At 37.4% G+C, this 19,581-nt stretch overlaps 1 protein-coding gene across 2 annotated transcripts in view; it reads right to left on the bottom strand.

Annotated features, from left to right (window-relative positions):
- Positions 1 to 1,272: 1,272 nt before the first annotated feature.
- Positions 1,273 to 19,581, bottom strand: part of LOC107047734 (zwei Ig domain protein zig-8) — an 82,109-nt gene continuing 63,800 nt past the window's right edge. Inside the window, exons 4-8 of one of the 2 annotated variants that reach the window (XM_015270549.1) lie at positions 16,516 to 16,726; positions 14,827 to 14,880; positions 8,846 to 9,009; positions 8,481 to 8,637; positions 1,273 to 1,682 (exon numbers count right to left, since the gene is read on the bottom strand). In XM_015270549.1, the coding sequence (XP_015126035.1) occupies positions 1,519 to 1,682; positions 8,481 to 8,637; positions 8,846 to 9,009; positions 14,827 to 14,880; positions 16,516 to 16,726 (750 nt within the window). In that variant the 3' untranslated portion in view covers positions 1,273 to 1,518. The remainder of the gene's footprint in view (positions 1,683 to 8,480; positions 8,638 to 8,845; positions 9,010 to 14,826; positions 14,881 to 16,515; positions 16,727 to 19,581) is intronic. The other variant, XM_015270550.1, reaches the window with a different exon arrangement.

Genomic DNA, 19,581 nt, shown 5'->3' with positions numbered 1-19,581 from the left:
TCACGCTCGCTCTGCTTCCTAGAGAGTAATTAAACATTCAGGCTTCTGGGACTGTTTAATCATGTCCAGCTGCACTCGACGGGTTATTACATTTCCACATTCGTTTTTCACTTCTTCATTATTTGTATAACCCATATTTACTCAAATTATCCACTGGAAACATTAAATGGCAAATACCTCAGATGGCAAAGGAAGTTCAGACCTCACGTTTCAGTCCACAATATTTTTCTCAACTGTCACGCTCGCTCTACTTCCTACAGCGTGATTATTTTGATGAGACTTTAGGTGGAAAGTGATCCGGGAAATTTAAGTTTTTCATCAGGCTTGTATGGAGGAATGAAATGCTTGCTAGTACTCTCGTAAGAGAAACTCATTTCTTGAGCCAAATATATTACCTTTCCCATCCAGATAGATCCCACATTTAAATCAAACGAATATGATTTTTTAAATTTTTATGTGTTTTTAAAAATTCCTTTAGTTAGAAATGAGTGCACTCGTGTATTTATTTGACTATGAATTCTTTAATTATGTGCGATAAATAATTTATACAGCTTCTTTACCGCAGAATTATATGAATCAATTTTATTGTGGACAAAAAAGAAACTTTCCATCAAAACATGGTAATTTTCTTAGCAGTAATTGTTCTTATGAGACATTTACATGTCTTTCGGATAAATATATTCGTTTTGCAGAGAATTATGAGGCTCAGGTTTTATCAAGTGAATGTTATTGAGTAGTGCATATCTGGGTCCAATAAACACTTATAATTTCCATGAAACGAATGATAATTTCGAGAGGAAACTACAATTTTCTTTCCGAAAACTGTGTTATTGGAGAAACTAAATAATTTCGGGGGGACAGTTTTTTTGGAAAATAATATTTTTTTCTCGTTAATATATTCTTTCGATGGTATAAACCTATCGCTGCCTCAGATCAAATGATTATCATATAATAAATCACTTTTTTTCCTGTCAACAGTTCGAGTTCTTCTAAGGACATTTCTGATGGTCGAGACAAAAATGCATTTTTGTGAAAGATATTAAATTTTCGTCTATCAAGTTCGTTAATTTCCCGCAAGTAAATCTGTTCCACTGCATCAAATAGTCTCGCATGGAGCCCATAGTTTTCCGGCGGAGCAAATTTTTCCGCTCAATGTACCTAATAGACTCTATTTAGATCAAGGGATAATTTGTTTGCATTTAAAAAAATGCATTTCATGTGAATAAATTTCGGAAAACAAAACGACTTTAAGTTTTGGGAAACCCCATTTATTTGATTTAAATTATGATGACACTGATTTGAAATTTTTATTGGACATTCATCGTGGTTATTAGAGCAAAGCGATTAACAATCAAAGTAATTTCTTGTACACAAATCCTTATGGCGATTCCTCCAGTTGGAATGAAATTATATTTTCTTCTCTTGAAGTAATAATAAATTTCCCAACGAGTGCGTTGAAAAATTCAAACCTGATCACTCTTCCCGCGAAATGTCTCATCACCAAGTCCACACTCCTCCTCAATAACCAAAGAATACTGAGAACCCTCCCGGCGCAAGATACTTCCCGAAATTTCGCAATGTCATAATCCCCACAAACAGAAGCAGTACACCATGCTCTTCATTCAATTCACATCCCGACGAAACGTACTCCGCATCTCGCTGCATGGCCTCCGTGTACTCGCCTGAAACAAAAAAATACAAGAATGAGTGCCGTTCGCTCGCTTCGCTCGCTCCCGGGTTGGGGTGTGACCGGTAGGTTTTGATGGAATTTAGTGTGACCCATTATGGATCGAATGGATTCCCTTTCTTTTGTTGGTTATAAAAAATGTAAATTTTGAAAGTTTCATCCAAATGACTGAACAACCGCTGAGACGATTCCGCTCAACATTCAATTAGCATCGAATTATGTGAAGACGCATTGATTACACAAAATTAATTCATGTGCCATTGTTATCTCAGATAAAATCGTGACTTTTCTACGGTTTTTTACCAATTTTATGCAAATAACTAACAACACCGGTGAGGCGATCGTTTACGCCATCTAATCAGTCCTAAGTTACATGAAGATGCATCGATTAAAAAAAGTTGAATCGGTTCATTGGTTCAGGAGAAATCGTTGGACAAAATTTCGGTCGCATACATACATACGCGGAGAAAAAAGTTGGATATAAATTACCTCGAAAATCGTGACAAATTTCACTATACGAATGGTAAGTGTGGAGCGAAATGTAATTCAGTAAAAAAATACTGGTTTATAGTGGATATTTTACGATTTTATTAAAATGCATCTATGGATGCAAAAATTATCCTCCTGTTTAGTAAAATTTCCCACACCGGCAAGAGATTGTTTGTTTTGGTAAAAATCGTTATAGAAAAATTATACAAAAAATTGGAGCAATTCTTCACGTTCACTAGGATAATTTTTAATAGGATGCAGGGTAAATTTTCCAGTATCGGTACAATTCACCCTCACATTTAGAATTTTTTCCCGGAGCAACGCAGTAAAATTCACTATTAATTTCGCACGTGTTCTCCTACTTAAGATGAAAAAGTACTGGGAATCGAGGTTACTCCACGATTACTTGACTTGTTTGGTAATTTTTCTCCGTGTACGCACGCAGACACACACACTGATCGACAGATTCATTTATTTCAAACGAGATTCGTTAACTATTAACGAATGAACATTTGGTGAGACCGAATAGTCTCTAGACTTCAACCAAATCCATTTGTTACAAATAACTAATCCTTTCTATTAGTGCAGACATGTCTTCCAAAACATTGACGTCTTGCAACGACTCGAGAGGTCATCAAACGTGGAAAAATCATCGAAATTCAACACTTCATTTTCGAGGTCATTACAATAACTTTCTCCCTTCGGGTAGGGAAGTTAAAAATCGTAACAGAACAACTTTCCCCTTCAACAAAATAAATTCAACTAGAGGGATAAAACGATTGGCAAATCGAGGAGTAACGGTATTATCCAGAGTTTCCCCCGGAATAACAGATAATATTGTGGACCAACTGGAGGATCAAAGTGAAACGAACAATGGTGAATTCTTCACCGGTAGTGCATCGGGACGCGGGGGGTCAAGCAATTACACTAATGCGCAACTCCTTCTAGTCCCGGTGGAGTCACGGAGGAAAAGCCAAAGTCACGACTGAAAAGGAGAAGGCAGAAGGAAAAAGGGAGGGGGGCCGGGGGGGAATAACGCTGGAGGATCTGGAAAGGAGGTTAAAGTTCCCCAGTTGAGCGGTGTATATGTATACCTCCGGGGCGTGCGAATCGCGATAGAATTTGCCGTTCAAGACGATCGAGCCACCCACCCTCCACCGTCACCCTAGCTAGCAACTCCCTCCAAGCCCGGCGGGACAATGGTCAAATGGAATAGGAAGACCAGTTGAAAAACCAAAGAATTGCAAACCGAATGCGGTTTGTTGCCATCCCCCTCCCCCCGCTTACTCTTCATCCCGTTACTCTTGTGATCCTGTTGGGTCTCTCAATTCTTTTTTTTCTCATTTCTTCTATTGAAGTTGGAAAAATTTCTTGAGGCACGATCGGAATTCCCCAGTGCAGGATGGAAACCATAGTAGGGAGGGGGGGGGGGGAAATAACGAGGGAATATCGTGATTCACGTGGAAAATTGAGTAAGAGAAAATCGATTTTTATACTTCTGTGCTGCCGAAACGCCTATCCAATTTACTCTTGCCTTTATAGGCACTTTTATGTAAGCATTTATAACTCTTTTATGTAGGAAAGAGAATTTTCTACGGTTTCTTGGTGATTGTATATAAATAGCGGGGGTGGAGAGTGTTGTCTATAACCCAATTGAAATGAATGTTTGGAAATTAAAAATTACTACAGTGAGAAAAGAATTTTCTAATATCTGAAACATATTTTCTTGAGGCAAGTAAATTTTCTTCAATTGCTTAATTCTCTTAGGCATCTCAACTCACATGACCCGAGAAAGGCCTCATGCTTTAAAATATTCTTGTACCCAAGTATGATTTTGTCGCAAATGAACTTACTTAAATCGCGTAGAAGAATCGTCAATCTTCTAGTCTTTATTGTTTTTATGATTTTTTCGTTATGCACTTCCAATATTGCAATATGTAAAATATTCATGCCGTAACGCGCAACGATAGTGATGAATGAAAATTTATTCGAGTTCCGTGAAGTGCACACATTCTGAGATTTAAGCCATTGAAAATAATTTTCTTCTCTCAAGAAAATATGTTTCATATATTAGAAATTTTTTTTTCTCAGTGTATTGAACTGTCCACAGAATGTTTTTTTTCAGACATCACCCGAGTTGAATAATTGGACCTATATATATTTACTTAATAGAAAATTTATAGTTCCATATTATTAAATATTCAATGCATCATCAATTGGAATTTTAGATTATCAATTATTTGACTATTTTTTGATGGCCATCCCTGCACTGAGAGAAAAATATAATTCTTCTGACTGTATTCCATCACCATCGAATTATAGTCAAAAAGTCCTCAACAATTTTTCATGTGTTACCGTAACTATGCCGGAGAAGTAATTACTACAATGGAATGTAGTCATTGCAACTATTTTATAGTTCTCCTCACGATAGATTTGTCGTGGTTACGTTTGAACTTTGCTTAGTTTAACTGCATTTTGATTTTCAAAAGTTACGCTTGTGAAGTTACTATAATGTTATGTGCCGCATACAAAAAAAATCGTATCGTTCACCAAATCGCCTCAACTATTTTCTTATTGTAAATCGAACTTCCAATTTTTCTCTCAGTGTGAATGGTCTCATCTAGTTCTACCACGAGGACAACAGCGTCAGCACACTTCTATGCAAGCATTTATAACTTTTTCATGTACACTGATAGAACGGATTAGTTATTGTTAACGAATGGATTTTGGTTNCTTAGTTTAACTGCATTTTGATTTTCAAAAGTTACGCTTGTGAAGTTACTATAATGTTATGTGCCGCATACAAAAAAAATCGTATCGTTCACCAAATCGCCTCAACTATTTTCTTATTGTAAATCGAACTTCCAATTTTTCTCTCAGCGTGAATGGTCTCATCTAGTTCTACCACGAGGACAACAACGTCAGCACACTTCTATGCAAGCATTTATAACTTTTTCATGTACACTGATAGAACGGATTAGTTATTGTTAACGAATGGATTTTGGTTGGAGGTTAGGGTCTATTCGGTCCCACCAAATGTTCATTCGTTAATAGTTAACGAATTTCGTTTGGAATAAATGAATCATTCTATCAGTGTAGGAACGTTCTACCGCTTCTCTATGATTGCATATAAATACCGGATGGTTGGAGAGTGTTGTCTAGCCAGTTGAAATAAATATCTGGGGGAGGGGACGGGAGTTGTAGTGTTCTATAGTGTTGAAAACTTTCGGGAGGGACTTGCCAACGCGACCGAGTATAACGGCCCTCCTCTGGCCAACAAATTGGGGATGGCCCAAAAAATAGAGAAGATGGAGGTTGGCGGTGGGAGCGGTAAGATGCGAGGTGGAGGGGGGGGGGAGCACAAAATATGCCCTCGGTAAGAACGACGGGGTTTAGTGGAGGAGCGCAGCATCCACCAGTCCAGAGATAACGAGGCTGAGAAAAAGTAACGTGGGAGAATAAAGGAAAAGGAACGAGGGGCCGGATATCAGTGAGGAAAAGTTTTCTCGAGATAAAAAAAAGAGGAGAGGGAATGTATGGTAAGAGCAAAAAATCGTAGATGAGGTGAAGGGAAAAATAATTCGATGGGCAATTAGAAAAATTGAATTTTCCCTCCCCCTCCACTCTCCAGTTGTAATTAACTTTCTTAATTAATAAAATAAGAGAATTGTATCTTTAATCTGGCCAGTTGGAAGTCACGTTTTGTGGGGTTGTAACGAGAGACGTTGATAGGGAGGGGGAGGGGGGGAATTGGATGAGGAGTCGAGATTTTCTCGGGTGGAATGGAGGGAGAAGGTATGATAGAGCCGAAGAACGCCTCAGCGGAGGTGGGTAGAGGAGTCGTTGTAAGTTTTGATATATGCGGGGGCGTTATTTACGATCGCATAAGAATTAGCTCCGTGTGGGCCACCCAACCTAGCAGTTTAGCAAAAAGCATTCAACAGAGCTTTTTGCCGGGAGGGAGGAAGGGACGGGATTGAAGGTAAGGGGAGTGGGTAAGGGTCACCCGGTGGCTCCAGTGTGTCGTTGAATCTATCTAACTTTGTGATTTCTTGACTTAAAAATTTCTTGTTTGTTAAAATCGATGGGCCTTGGGAAGAAATACCCCTCGAGCGCCATATGGCGCCACCTGCTCTCTCTCTTAATCCGATTCTGCTGTTCTTCATCGGGGTTGAAAAAATTTTTCCACCCGAGGAAGTTGAGAGAAAAAAAAGGGATGACTCGAGGAGGGGAGATATCTGTCATGGAGATATATGAGACTCTGGAGAGGTAAGACAGAAGACGTTGGAAAAGTATGGAATATTGAAATCGATGATGCGCCACCATTAATGGATCCATCTCTTCAATTTTATCTTCGGTTATTTCTCTGCACTCATCTCTCTCTCTCATTCTTAGCTACTTTCAATTTTTTTTTACGGGGACCGCTTATTTTCTCGTTCTCGGTAAGTTCGAAAAATCATGGTGGAAACTGTCGTCCAATGGCAAAACCACGTAAATTCTCAATCTGGGGAATGGGGGAGACCGGAGAGAGAGCGGAGAGTCACCGAAGTTCTGATTTATCGTTTTGGTTCAAGCGCACATTTGCGTATACAGTGGTAACCGGCAAAGGAGAAACAGTGGAAGGTGAGGGGTGGGTACAGAAAGGCAGGAGGGTAGGTGAGAGTAAAAAGAGTAGAATGGGGGAGAATGGGGGTTGGGGAAAAATGCGACGCCGCCCTCCAGGAGCCACCAGGCAATAACTTCGGAAGGAAAATTCACGATAATAGAGACCACCCTGTGAATCTCATACAAGCGCGCTTACAGACCCATGCAGTACTCCTTATATTTATATTTTTTTAGTACTCTCAACCCCTTATTCACCCCCGTCCGACTGTATTCACCTTTTCCCCTTCTTGCTTTTCCAACAGGACCCTCTCCTCATTTGAGTACACTGTATATATCACGAAACCCCGACCCCTCTAGCGGGGAGATCAGCCAGACAAATAGCTTCGACGTGATATACAGTCATTCGGCTGAAAAGCACAACCTCTTGTGGGTTTATTTCCCGGGTACGCAATTTCTGAGATACGGTGAATGGCGCATTTGAGTCGGAGCTAATCGTCGACAGGTTTTACTTAATATGTAAGGGAGTGATGGACCGACGGTACGTGAACGTTTATTGGGGTTAGTAAATTCCACGTGACAGCAGTTAGAGGGGAGAATGGGCTTCTTGATTGAAATAAAATTGTAAGGTACTTTTATGTTCATTGGTAATGGAGAGGTTGGGAGATTGGGAGGGAAAGAGGATTTTAATGATGATTTTCGGTGAATTTATAGTGGGAAAAGTTTTAAATTTGATGGGGCATTGCGAGTTTTCGAGACATTGAACTTAATTTAGGGGCCGAACGGCGTACGGAAAAAAATATACTTGATTCAAGTATATTTTATATTTGAATGGGGATGGGTGTTTCAATTCGAGGATGATTATTTCGTGTCAGCGCCGGTGGTACCAAGCGCTCTCAAGTGTAATATAAGGGTCAGACACTCAGTGTGAGAATATAAGGGTCAAAAAATGGAGGTTAAAAAATGAGGGTCGGAATATTAGAGTCAAAACTGAGGGCCTGAATGTAAAGGTAAAGGAATGAGGGTCAGAATGTTAGGGTTAAACAAAGAGACTGAAATTTCAAAGAATGTTGTCATTAAAAATTCATAATGTCACGGAGAAATTCGCAGGAATTGTACGTTTCAGTTTAATTATTCCGTGAAAATTAACGAAAAATCAGGAGAATTCTGAGAAATCTTTCCGTGAATCTCAGATTTCTCTAAATTTTCAAGGAATTCTTTGGAAAAATTCTGAAATTCCAAGAATGTTAAAGAGATTCCCTGAAAATTCAAGAGAATTTCGCGGTGAATATTCATTTTTACTTGAATTTTCACAGAAACTTGAAATTCCATTGACTGTTTTCTCTCAAATCGACTTCAAGATCTCTTTCCGAAAAATTCAGCCAAATTTTTCAACAGTGGATTATGAAATTTCAAGCTTTAGCAGGAATTTAGCAAAATTCACAAGTTTTAAGTAGATTCAGCGATAAAATGACCTGAACATTTGTTTTCTATTCAGTCAATTTGTCTACTCAACTCAAGCCCGGGAGATACTCAATCGTTACAATTGAGTCAAATATTCATTAATTACGTCAACCTATAACTCCATTCAAATAACATTCGCAAATTGTGGGTAAGATTCCGATTGAGTTACAATAAATGTTCCATTTCCATTTCCTCTGAGACATTGATAAGGGTGACCTGATGATAGAAATGGTCTGACCTTGCTCTACCACGAGGACAATTGTGTCAGCACGTCCCTCAGTGGGTCGGCAAGTGTATTTGCCCATGTCCTCTCTCGTCACTGCTGCCAATGTCGCTTCGGACACTGTGCGACCGGCATCTCTCTCCGTTTCAATGATAATACCACCTCTGCCCGCCTGTAACCAAAATTGACGGAGTAAAAAGGACCAAGGACGACGCAAACGCCAGTGATACGGGAGAAAATGACAATATTGTTGGGAAGATACTCTCGCTGATAGCCCCAGGGAGATAATAATAAAATGCAGAAGGGGAAGAATGGGGATAGAGGGGGGTTGGAGTTGTTTTCAAGTGGATATCCTTCATCATCTCGAGAACTTCAATTACCTGGAATGTCAGGAGTTTGTTGTCCCGAAGCCATTGCACACCCCTGATGGGACGAGTCTGATATGGCGACGTTATGACACACCTAAGGGTGATCGTCGAGCCTGATGGCACATGCTGCTCTCTTGGACCCATTATTACTGCCACCGGGGCGGTACTCTCATAGCCTGAAATATGAGTTACGGTTTCTATTTTTAGTGTTGCGGGTTAATGGAACAGACGAGGTCTATTCAATCATTACACGGAGGAAAAGAAAAACTTTTCGATGGGGCATACGATTTTATCCATTGAGGAAGAGTTTTGGTGGAGAAAATGAATTTCGATCGAGAATTATTTCCCTCTGACCTCGAGCTCACTAAAATAAATGTTATAGGTTAATTAAAGCTGAAATTTTAAGTAAATTTTTTAGAAATTTTTGAAAACGACGAATTTACATGGAATTTTTGTACATTTTGTTACTGACAAATCAGTTGAGTTGTGGAATATTCAATGAAATTGAAATTGAAACATTAATATTCAGTATCGAATTAAACCAGAATATAGTGAGAAAATTCCTTGAAATTCAAGAGGAACTGCGACTTGATAAAATTCCTGAGAACTTGATAAAATGCACTGGAAATTTTGTTGTTGCAGACAAATCAAAATAATTTTCAGTTGAAAACAACAAAATAATTTCTGAAATCTCTGGAAAATTATTAAAAATGGTGACAATTGGAAATTCAAGCTTCTATTGAAATATCAATAATCCCTTAACATGAAAAACTCAGTTTTATAAAATTTTCAAGATGAATGAAAAATCTAATTTGGTGGTAAATGGAATACTTATTTACGTTGAAAAAAATCTAATAGTGTCGATAAAAATAGTTGGAAATATCATTTTCGACGAACCTAACCCGCTCGAGTCTAAATTACAATTCAATAAATTTTCTCTCCTATTACGTTTTAAATAATCCCCAATCCTTGAAAATATTAATAATCTTCTTCTGAACAGCAATTAACTATGTCGAATTGTGCATATAATTTAATCTATTTTCAATGAGTATTCAACCAATAAACTTTTTCTCCCAGTGATTTTGATGTTTATTAATGATCGTTTATGCACCCGGAATGGAATTCAATATTGAAATGGCGGCTGTAGATATTAATATTATAATTCATCAAACATTAACTCTGAATTAATATAAATTATGAACCTTCGCATTGAGATTTTCAAACAAACCGCCGGAAAATGATAAATTCTGATGCGAAGATGATTTTACTCCCATTCATCCCATATTCAAACCGAATACGGAGTGAAATATAAATATAGATTTAATGAATCGGTGTGACTCCCCAGTGTATATTGAAATATTCATTAGTGAATTCACAAATCATCCGGATAAACTCGAATGACTCTACCCCATCCTCTCGCGCTCTACCTATCTCTCTCTATCGTTGACCCCAACGAATTCCATTAAGTCGTAATTATGGTCGGGCAGAGGGGAGGGAGGCAGTGCGGGTGGGTTTGCGGTTAATTATTCTAGTACTAATCCCAGAACCGCGGGAATTTCCGCAAAGGCAGATGAACCAATCTCACCCTATACCACATGTCAAGAGGATCGATGACATATTAGTGTCAATTCCCTGTGAATTATGATGTAATATTGTTGCATCGCGTTAACGACACTCCTGAGATACAAATAATTTCACTCAAGTTATTCTAAAGACTGATTTATTGTTATTTTGAAATAAAAACTTATTTTTAGTGGATTTAATTCACTTCGACGATTAATATGATTTTCAAAGAATTTTACAATTGACGGATCTTTCTATGTTTATTACCTTGGATCTCCCACTTTCTATTTTTTTAAAATATTTCCTTGTCCTTTTGTTGATTCTGTTCATTGGATTAAATACTTGAAAGGTTAAATTACAACAGTTTTATCTAATTGATTCATTGTTTTGTTTTTTTGATGTGATATTAAAATAGTGAAATAAAATAGTGAAATTTCAATGGAACTGTGACTAGATAAATATTTTTAAAACTATACCAGATTGTTCATGAAACGCCAATTTTTATTAGCAATAGTATATTTGTTCCGTTTCAAAACTAAATATTTATTAATTTCCATTTCTCAATGAAATTTCTGGAATGTCAATAGAAATATGAAATATGAAAATCCGTACAAGAAGTGATTGGGATTTCATGGACAGTTTAGTAGTAATTTTTAGGAGAGCGATCTAAAATTTGATTTAGGTGAGAAAATTCATGAAATTTCAAAATTTCATTAAAAACTCAATGAGATTTCGTTTTAGTGCCGGGAATCCCTCAAACTTCTTGAATTTGCATGTTGCAACCCAAGCCTGAATATTCTGCACCGAAAAACGCTAAATTGTCCATTAATTCGAAATTCATGAATATATTTTTCCGAATCATCCTGATTTCCATTACTTTTTTTGAATATAATTCAGTATTTCCATTGATTTTTCCCTCGAATGAAGGATTTCGTAATTAAAAGTTCATAATATTATGCATTTTTCACTGCAACTGTAACATGATAAAAACATTGCCAGCAGTACATCGGCAATTCCACCCAAAAATTCTCAACAGTGCATGTACAGTTCTAGTGAATTGATAATTCTCCGTTTGACCTCCACGAACTCTTTCATTTCCTTTTAAACAATTTTTTTCAATTTCTCTCCTTTCTTTCAAGTGTCCCTTCCCCCTCAGAATGCTCAAGCATTCTCCAGAAGTGGCACAGTACTACCAGGATTAAGGATAATCCTATTGGACTTAAATTAATCCACCGGGAACTGCATTTCGCCGCGGCGTAATATTACGTTATACCATTATCACTATATGCATTATTACTTGCGTCCGCTGGTTGAGGTATAGATATAGATACCTTGTGTATTAACGCGGAGGTCTCGAGTACCTCGGGGGTTTTCACACCCTCCTCCCCCCCCCCCGCCGCCGCCATCGGACTCATACCAATCCACTTCTCCCTCCGTTCCCCAACTGTCGCTGTGTTGCATTTAACTTTGAGTTTAATCGAAAAACCACCGTAGCAAAGGTGAAAGAAAACGAGAACCGGCTTATGCGACAAGTTTTATTAACGGTGTTGGATGTGTTTGTATTTGAGAATGATGGAGTTCAGAGGATGTATGATAATTAAAGTATTTTTTACTTCTGTCATGTGGACTATCTCTATATCTACTTTAATATATATTGCGACAGATGAGAATGAAGAACTGTGGGATAATTAAAATGTAATTTTTCTCTTCTCGGATGGGATGAAAGTACTTGGATATTCCCTCTCCAAGTTGGGGTGGGATAGAGTGAATGAAGTAATTTGGAGTGGACGGAAATGATGGGTTGTAAGGGATATGTCGAACGATATTGGATTTTTGTTTCTCAAGGGGTCAAACACGGATAGAAATTACAATTTATTAGGTACTATTCAAAACTTTTGGCTGAAATTTATGGTATGCTTCGGAGAAATTTTTATTAAGTGGCGGTTACACTGAAATTTCAAGGAATTTGGTAATTGAAAATTCGCAATTTGATGTCAAAATCAGTGGAAATTGTTAATTATAGGGAAATTATTAGGTAAATATATTCGTGAAGCTTAAATTCAATGAAACTTCAGTCTAATTTGGTACCGCATTCACTGTTGGAAAATTGCTCCGGAAATTTCAAGTAAAGAATCTTGAAATTTTTAACAATCGTTCATTCGCACGAAATTTTCATGCATTTTGTTATTAAAAAATCAGTTGAATTCTGGAGTATTCAATGGAATTGTGATTTTCAGGTTCATATGATAATGAAAATTATTAAATAATTTCAAAATTCAAGCAACAACTTCCCTGGATTTCCAATGTAATTTCAGTTGGATGTGATGTTCGATTTCCACAATGAATTTGAAAATTCTAGGTGTCATTGAAATATCAGTGATAATTTAACCTGAAAAACCCAATTATCCAGAGTTTCTAGCTTGAATGAGAGATAATTCCATGAAAGATTTGATCTTAAATTGAATTCAAATTCACAACATTGAGAATTCAAGTGCAACTATTGCTTAATTTTCAAAAAAAATTCTAACAGTGTATCGGTACTCGTCTTCCTACTGCTCAAAAATTTTGGAATGACAGGCAGTGAATTTTTTATTGAGAAAACAGAAAATTCCCTCTGTCATGTAATTAGTGCTGAAATCGCAGACTTCACTATTTCGTTCGGATTTTTGCCCCGATACAGCTCAACCCAGGGAAATAAACAACATAACAAATAATTCAATGTTCACTTCTCTCCAAAAATTTTCCTCATTTCCCTCCAAAAATGTTTGTCAAAAATAATTCAACAACCAATTGCTCTTTTTCTCTGAAGTTACTGACTCATTTAGAGAAATTACCGGGCGAATTCCGTTGACAATAGGTGGAAAAACCTGGAATTACGTGAGTATTTAGGTCCCGAGAATAAATTTCTCCGTAACGAGAAACGGCGGCGGTGATTTAACCCTCGTTAGAATCCCCCACGCCATACAACGAGAGAAGAAACGGCTGGATTTCATCTAGGGGAGAAGATAGCTGTAGAGTCAGCCTTCTTCGGCTGTCCTTCATCGGTTTTAGGAGGACCGGAGCGGCGTCGGAGGGGGGTGGGGAGCGGGGTTGGTAATAGTGCATTAGTATTTGTGCTGGAATAGTTGGGAGATGCCGACGACACCGGAGAAATGGACGAGCCACACTACGCGTCAAGGACAGACGTGGGATGTACTCTCGCCACTAGGCGTCTCACTGCCTCATGACCGAGGAAGTGATCGATGGTATGGCGATTCGAGTGGCCGAATAAAGACCACGGGTGCGAGCGATTATTCCCATCTCAGGTTTCTTTACGTAATCTTTTGTACTCTTTTCTCTGCGATTGGAGAAAATCGAGTTATAAGGATGTTGCTCTTAATTAAAAAATAACGGAATGATTTTGTAAAAGTAGGTCTGAAATTTAGACATCTTCTGTGGATGAAGTGAAGACATCTTTGTGGCACTTTTTGGAGCGTGAATAATCCACATACTATTAGAATTTTTTTGAAAACTAATAATAGGAATAGTTTTATTTAGTAATAGTTGCACTTGAATTCTCAATGTTGTGAATTTGAATTCAATTCAAGATCAAATTGTTCATGGAATCTCTCATTCAGGTTAGATATTCAGAATGATTGGGCTTTCCATGTTAGATTATCACTGATATTTCAATGACGTCTAGAATTTTCAAATTCATGGCGGAAATTGAACATCACATCCCACTAAATTTTCAGTGGATTGAAAATTCAGGGAAATTGTTGCTTGAATTTTCAAATTATTCAATAATATTCGTTATCGTGTGGAGCTGAAAATGCAAGTCCATTGAATACTCCCGAATTCTACTGATTTTTCAATAACAAAATACATGACAATTTCAATGAATTGGAATTTCAAGAGCATATTTATCTAAATTTTGCTGATTTCTGCTAATTTCCGGGAAAAAACGACTCATTCTCATTGCCTTTTCTCATTGACTTTTCCGTGAAATTGTCAATTTTCAATGACGAAATTCCTCGAAATTTCAGTAGAACTAAAACGTGACAAAAATGACCTAAAATTGTACCGATAACTTCAGCCAAAAAATCGTATTTTAATGGTATGTCAACCATTGGAAGGGCAGTATTTGACTTTATACGGAGGAATTTGGGTAGAATTATCTCAAAGATTTTCGGTTATTTCCATTTCCTCGTATGGCAACTTTCAATGGAAATGTTCCGTTGAAATAAATGTTCAAATAAAAATTCCCAATAGTGTTCCGTTAATGAACCACATCCCGAATGAAAAAGCATTCCAGGACAAAAGATTATCCAACTGTCAATCCAGAAGCCATTGTTACATTACGCATAAGGGTCACATCCGTCCCAATCCTCGCAAACCCCCCAAGTTCGGAAGTCAAACCACCAGCCGACCCCAATTTTTGTTCGACTTACTTATTCGCGTCTGCTGGGAGTACGGGGCGTCGTCTCCCTCCGGCTTATCAGGATCTGAAACACCGAGAATTGTGAAGGTGAGGATGAAGAATTACCACGATCGATCATACTGAGGAACCGAGCTTGGAATTGATGACGTGGAAAGTAAGAGGCCGCTGATGTTGTGATAAGAAAAAAAGTTTGGGGAAAAAAAATTGATTTGAGATGGTACGAGATTATGAAAATGTGACGTCGATTTCAGAGGAGAATTATCGGGGGGATGATATTTTTAGGAGTGTTGGATGGCTTCTGGTTTGATATCGTATACGGTAGAAAGGGAAACAAGGTAATTTTAAGTTGGGTAATGAATAATTAACCGGTGCAAATACGTCCCACGAAAGTTAGGGAACAATCACACGATTAGTTGGACTCAATCTCATCGTTCATCATCGTGTTTGCTTTGTGTTTTCAATTAAAGTCTAACGATTGCGTGTCAACGTTACACTAATTTGAAAGTTTCGAGTGGAGTGGAGTGGAAATGGGTCACTGGAAGGTGATTAAAATTAATAATGTAGTTACCAATAGCTAATGGAAATATTGTTTGATCATGCATATATTATTCTGCGAAAGTCTTCAAATTGATCAGGTTGAAAAGTCCAGGAGACGACGGCTGAATTACTCTTATGAACCCCTATCTACGTCAATGTCAAGATTCGTTTGTGACTAAATGAAAAATCATTTGTAATAAATAAAAATATTACGAATCGAATCTTCATGATTTTCTGTTTTTTTTTTTAATTAAGAAATTCCCAATTAGTCAATTGAAAAACTGTTCATTCAGACTTTTTTTTTTTTTTTTTTTTTTTTTTTTTTTTTTTTTTTTTTTTTTTTTTTTTTTTTTTTTTTTTTTTTTTTTTTTTTTTTTTTTTTTTTTTTTTTTTTTTTTTTTTTTTTTTTTTTTTTTTTTTTTTTTTTTTTTTTTTTTTNCAATGGGCACAGTGGTTCTCTACATTCGTGCCTAGCGACTGTAGTCCCACGCGGTTAGGTGTGCCCAAGCGGACACCCATCCAAGTACCGGGCAGACTGAACGCTGCTTAGCCTGGATGACCGCCGGAGCCACACACTCCCCGCGCGACCACTACAGCCACCTGACTTTTAGTTTTAAAAGTTGAAAAATGAAATAATTCTTATGCTCATGACCTCTATAATTTAATAATTCAAACATTAAAATACTAATTATTAGAATTACTTCTTCAGAAAAGCACTCAATGACTTGAGTCGTAAGGGTAAAGCTACTTTAATTCACATGTAGTTCATTTTCTTGAACTTTATTCATTCGATAAGTGAAAAATTCCTTATTCTAGGAATCTCAGATCAGCCCCATGATTTTCTTCAAATCTGTAATTTTTTCTGAAATCTCCAGATTTTTCCGTTCAGCAAAAATGACCGCAAACTGGAAAAATTCAGGCGAATCTCATTCTGAATTCTCAATCTATTGAAAATTCAATTCAATGGAATGTTCAAGTCAATTGTGTTAAATTCGTGAGAGGAACGAAAAAATTCCATGAAAGAGTTGCTCTCGAGTTAAATTCAATTTGATGAAATTATAAATTTTTTGGAGCTGTCACAGAAATTTAAAAAAATTCAACAGTATTTTTTTTTAATCCAAAATCATAATATAATCGTCTAAAATCATAATCACCATCGTACCTCTCACCGTCAGCGCAACTTTATACATAATCTTCGGCTCAGTATTGACCTGGCACTCGTAGCTCCCAGAATCCGTCGTCTTGGCCTCCTCGAGCCTCAGTGTCCAGGCATCGCTCTCCGGCACATGTTCAGGTGTGAACCTCGAGTCCGAGCTGAACGTGAACTCGCTCGAAGTGAGAATATGCAGGTCTTTACTCCTCATCCATGACACCTACAACACAACAAACGTGACCCGCCCATAAAAAACAAATTAATAATTGCATTATTTATCAGTTTAATTAGTCACCAGAAGAATAAAACTGATGTTCACAGCTCCCACGGATTTTTCCATGAAATTATCAATTTTCAATGACAAAATTCCTTGAAATGTAAGTGGAAATATTATTTGTTACAAAACCACTGTTGAAAATTTTGGTCTGAATTTTCTGCGCCAAATTTCGGAAATTTTTATCGTGTTCAAGTTCCACTGAAATGTCCGGAAATGTTGTCATTGAAAAATCTAATAGTCTATTGATTTTCTGTTCAAATGATCTGGAAAGCGATAAAATACTTGATTTTTCAGTTCAATTAGTCTGTGAAAATTCAGATAAATCCAAAAAATTCAGGGAAAAATTGAAAATTCATGTCATTTTGTTTCTGAATATTCATGTTCCACTGAAAATTCAATCAAGTTGTGAAATTTTCATCTCACTCCCACTAAAAACTCATGAATTTCCGTAAATTCTACTTAAAACTTGAAATTTCATAACCATTTTTCCCTAAATCCGATTCAATGTCACTGTCATGAGATTTACTATAATATCTTCCATGAAATTTCCAAAAAATTCTAACAGTGTACCTGAAAATGACTGTTTTTCAGAATTTTGCATTCATTGTAGTGAAATATCCCCAAAAATGAAACATTTGTTTCTTCTGTGTACAATCAAACTTGAAACTACTTGAATCACGAATTTTTTCTGTGTAAAAAACTCTCCTGCGGAAGCAAAATGACCTAAATAAAACGTAAACAAAACTTGAATAAACCACCCGTCAGCATCGCCAGTTCCTTCGCGTGCATGAATTCCGTTCAATTTGGAGATTGGTAAAAATGGAAATGTCATTTTCCAACCTAGGTCCCTCCCCCTCCCCCACCGATACAGGGAGTAATGGCAGCAGTACTATCGAAGCCTCCTCGGTTATTTTTATTTAGTCTACTTTTTCGTGTTGGAGAAAAAAATGAACGATAGACACACGGGGTGGAGTAGGAGGAGAAGAAAGAGTGTGAGCCAGCAACAAACGTGGCTGGCAAACAGGTCCATGGCTTATCCGATCCTCGTATTTTTCGGCTATTCGAGCCAGAGACGAACGCTCGGATATTAGATATCCGGCTATCGGCTGGCACTCATTTCCTCCCTGTATATATTCCAAACGCCATTCTGACCAGAGTCAATTCACTGAGAACCATGGAAATAACAGTTTCCAGCCTCGTAAACCTTTCCAATGCAAATAAACCCGAAATACTTTTTCTTGACTCATCATAAAAATACACCATTTTTCTTTTTCGTAAAATGATTGTTTTTTTTTTAGAAAATATTGGCATTTCCAGTTATTATCTTCGGACAGTTGTAAAAATTACAGAAATGAAAATAGAAAATGAGAAACGTTCATGATTTATAAATTTAATTCTGAAGTCGCGTTGGCTTTTAGTGGCATTTTCGAGGAATATCGCAGAATCTAAGAGAAATAGAGAAATTTTGGTGAAGACCTTTTTTGCAGAATAAATTAAGAGCTATAAAAAATGGAATAATAAAAATTTTGGTATCTGCCTTAGATTTCGAGATATTCATTGAAAACTTGACAATTGTCAAATTCTGTTCTATTCTTTTGATTGGCTATATCCTCCTCTCATTCAAGTAGAGAGCACACGGAGAAAAATTTGCTAAAACAATTCATGTGCTAAGCACCGTAAACAAGTCACAATCTGCACAACTGGACAAATTGTGATTCGTTTATGCTGTTAGCAAATAAATTGTTTCTAGCAAATTTTTCTCAACGCAAAACGTCAATTTCGATGGGTTAACATTAACATGGGGGAGTGATCAATGAAATTTGAAATTTCCTGATTTTCGCGTCCCTAAATCGATTTCCATATCGCTCTCCTGAAAATTACGTTCAACAACTCCTGAAACTTCAATGTTTTTCAATCCACGACAGAAAACTATTAAAGATTAGAAAAATGTGAAAAAGTATCGACAACAAATGCGCCACCACCAGTAACAAAAAATCATAACTAACTGTCACATGTTTACTGTTCTCAATTGGATAAATCTGAAAGTGCATGAGGAATAAATTCAGCCGAATAGATAAACTAAATGAAAAACGATAAAGTACATAAAAAGCAGAGACCAAGAGAGAAGCAAGGAAGAAATGTTGGGGTGTAGGTAGTATCATGCGATTTGAAATTCCAGCTGTGGGATAAGACCGAGGTTTGCTGGTGCTTGGGAGGACTATAGCAACGGTCATGTTCATGATTTATACAACAATAATGGTGAAGCACAGAGCCTCTTACCAGCGATGCAGGGATTCTCTCCCAAAAGACAAAGAGGGATAGGTGGTTTTACTCGTGAGAGAGGTAAGAGAAATGTCCGAAGGTGAGGTGGACGATGGAGAGAGAGAGAGAGAGAGAGAGAGAGAGAATATTTTTTTGGAAAATTGTTGTACGTATGAACATTCGTATGTTTCCACTCCGTTCTTCTCATTCTTTCTCCTTCTCGTCCACCGTTTTGCGGTGCAGATGCAGTTGGTGTACACACGGTCTTTCACGTATGGGCTGATGGCACTTGGTCTGACGCCAGGGTACGGTAGAGATGGGTCCGAAATAGAAGTCTGGCTTTGAGGTCCGCAAAAAGTGAGGGAAAACGGAATGGCACGGAGGATTCAGGATGGAGTGAGAGAGACCTCGGGGGGGTTTGAGGTGAGATGGAAGATATAAAAATGGGGTGAGGCAGGAAATTGGAGGATGAGAATCTTGGAGGTTGTGGAAGGAAAAGAATGTTGGGGGACTGTTATGTGCTTTAGGGAGGCGGG

Source organism: Diachasma alloeum, unplaced genomic scaffold, assembly GCF_001412515.2.
Source record: "Diachasma alloeum isolate Michigan unplaced genomic scaffold, Dall2.0 Dall_scaffold_78908, whole genome shotgun sequence".
Lineage (NCBI taxonomy): Eukaryota > Metazoa > Arthropoda > Insecta > Hymenoptera > Braconidae > Diachasma > Diachasma alloeum.
Note: the sequence above shows the minus strand (reverse complement) of the source record. Positions and strands in the feature narration are given on the sequence as shown.